The 3016-nt window shown below is 28.0% G+C and overlaps 1 protein-coding gene across 1 annotated transcript; it reads right to left on the bottom strand.

Annotated features, from left to right (window-relative positions):
* On the bottom strand, window positions 349-2017 carry LOC110011707 (probable polygalacturonase At3g15720). The gene is made up of 5 exons (XM_020692485.1): window positions 1870-2017; window positions 1436-1517; window positions 1046-1154; window positions 847-960; window positions 349-585 (listed from the first exon to the last, which is right to left on the bottom strand). Exons 1-5 carry the CDS (start codon window positions 1958-1960, stop codon window positions 349-351), a joined length of 633 nt encoding a protein of 210 aa, XP_020548144.1. The 5' UTR covers window positions 1961-2017.

Genomic DNA, 3016 nt, shown 5'->3' with positions numbered 1-3016 from the left:
ATAAATTGAATTTATGTGAGATTACAATGCAATTTCGATTTCACTAGTAATATAATTAATTACTAAGTAATGAATTATTTATAAATATTGATGAATAAAATGATTAAAATATAGCAAAATGATAAAAATACTATTTCTTTAATATACTTTTTATTTAGTATCTAATGGTAAAATAAGCATTACATAAAAAAATAATACAAAAAATAAATAAAAAAACATTAATTGGATATCGAAAACGATATTAATAATAAAATTTAAATACTAATTAAATCATTTATAATTTTTTAAATATAAAAATAATATTAATATCGAAATTCGAATATCAATATAAATGCTAGTAAAAACTCTCTAGTTCAAGAGGCAATCCACAATGGGGCTGGCCGTAGCACGGGCCGTACCATGAGCATTTATACAGACAGCAGTGGTTGAAATATTTGGATCCAAGGATCTTATGTCGACATCATCAAGTATGATATTAGTACAAGGAACTGTTTCGCTGCATCGGAAGCTGACCGTAGCATTCTTGCTTATGGATGTTCCTCGGAGTCCACTATATGTTACATCACTCACTTGGACACCAGATGTCTAGTCAATGGAGCAAACAACAGTTACACCATGTGTCAGAATATAAATACTTGTTATTTCTTTGTAAAATTAAAATATATTTTTTGATGATGTAATTGTAATAAAAATACTCCCTTAAATAAAATCACTGTATGTAAACAAATTATAAGTCAAAGAGTGTAAATGCAATTATCCCATAATAAATTTATCGAGTAGAGGGCCAAAGTTGGTTGTTAAACTCCACTAAGTTGAAAGGACACGAAAATTGTAGAAGATGCTTACTTGATTGGAGCAAATTCTGTGAGGACAGTAGAATTGGTCAATGATTACAGGATGGTCAGTTGCTATGAAGTTTATATCGGAAAAGTTGATATTTCTGGCAAAACCAGAACCTCCCTACCAGGAAACCCAAATCACTGTAAGAATATTTGCAGTAGTGCTGTAGCCTTAATTTCTGGTATAGATGATGTTAAATTTTTACCTGCCATGTCTTGATACGAACTCCATTAGTGGTTCCGTTGAAAGTGCAATTACTTACATTTATGGCTTCAACTTCGTCATATTTCCCTTTTGCCCCAAGACTCCCAATACTGCCACAAGTAATTCAAGAAATTAAACAATTTATATATATATATATATATATATTATTTTCTTTAATTTATCCCAAATCTATTTCTCTAACTTCTGTTAATGAAATAATTATCTCTTTTGATTAATTAGTTTTATCAATAATTTTTCGTATTCATGCACACTTTATTCTCTTTTATTCAATATACAAAATAATAATAATAATAATAATAATAATAATAAATTTAAATTATGCACACAAATCGATTGAATGTGATTCGTTACGTTAGTAAAAACTACAAACCTTATCCCATGTCCCGGACCACAAACAACCTCAGATATAGTGACATATGAAGTGCCCCCGTTGATGGCAATACAATCATCCCCTTTTACGACAAAACATACGTACGTCAAAAATAATATGTGAAGCCAATCAACATTGTGTATAACATGAAATTATGCTACTGGTCAGACACTAGAAGAAAAACTATTATTGGCTATGAATTGAAGTTGTGATAAATAATTATTATTAAACATGGTGAAATAAAAGGCAATGTAAACACTTACCTTATCCATCATAAAAAATGTTAGCTACACTCGCAGAAATCACGGTCAACAACTATTACATGACCATTGACAATAAATTTTTACTACGATTATTAATTTTTAATTATGATTAAATGTTATAAATAATAATAATATATCTATATATAAGAAAGATTGGAGAAATTGAGGAACCTGTTTCCATGGTGCAGTTACTGATATGAATATTGGTGGAGGAGCTGATGTCGATGCCATCAGTGTTGGGACTCTTTGGAGGGGCAGTCATGTGAAGGCCTGACACGGTTGAGTTATTACACTCGCTGATGGAGACATGGTTTTTCTGGCTGTTTTTGTACTTCACTCCCCTGATTTCAATGTTGTTGCAACGAGAAAATCGCATTGCCTGAGAATTAATTCAAAACAACCGGTAATAAATCCATATAATTAATTAATTAATTACTAATGATGTCTTGCCTGAACGGTAAGATTAAATTCAAATTTTACAGACGTAGGTATTTGGTCTATATATTTTTAATAATAGTATATATATTTTTATTTATTTTGAATATATTGATTGATTTAGAAATATTAATGTATTGTACATTGAATGTACATTGTAATAATAATATGTTGATTAATTTAAAAAAATTGATATGTATATTTTTTTAAAAAAATATAATTAATTATGTAGGTATGCCTTTTATGATTTTTATTTAACTATTTTTTTCTTTAAAAAACAAAATCGGCAGATGTGATGGTAAATGTTGGACTTACGGTCGGTCGTGCGTCGTCTACCTGAAAAATATAAAAACCGAACGACGTATTAGTCGCACGAAAATGAAACACTAATATATAAAAGTTTTCAATATTAACAACAAAAGATTTGTGTATTAAATTATCCCCTTATACAATATTATTAATGATACATATATAATGAAAATCCAGTACGTAAATAAATATAATTTTTTCGATATAATTATATTTTTATTACACATGCCTTACTAATATTCAATTTAATAGTGTAATTTTTGGCGGTATTAAATTTTTTAAAAATTAAATGTGATGTATATATAAAAAACCTTTATCATTTAGTATATTTCATTAGCAATTGTTTAATAGTATATAAAAGTATTTTGTCACTGAAATAATATGGATAGAAGGTTAATAAAATTTTAATTTTATAAAAATAAAAATAGACTAATAAAATATATATAAAATTAAATTATAAAAATTTAACAAGTTGGAGAAGGGGGAAGAAAAAAAACTAAAGAAGCAAGATAGAGGGAGGATGTAAATTACTCACGCGCCGCCACCATGAATCTCCTTGACCATCAATGAGTCC

This window comes from Sesamum indicum, linkage group LG3 (genome assembly GCF_000512975.1).
Source record: "Sesamum indicum cultivar Zhongzhi No. 13 linkage group LG3, S_indicum_v1.0, whole genome shotgun sequence".
Classification (NCBI taxonomy): Eukaryota; Viridiplantae; Streptophyta; class Magnoliopsida; order Lamiales; family Pedaliaceae; genus Sesamum; species Sesamum indicum.
The sequence above is the reverse complement of the archived record's forward strand: the minus strand, read 5'-3'. Positions and strand labels throughout refer to the sequence as shown.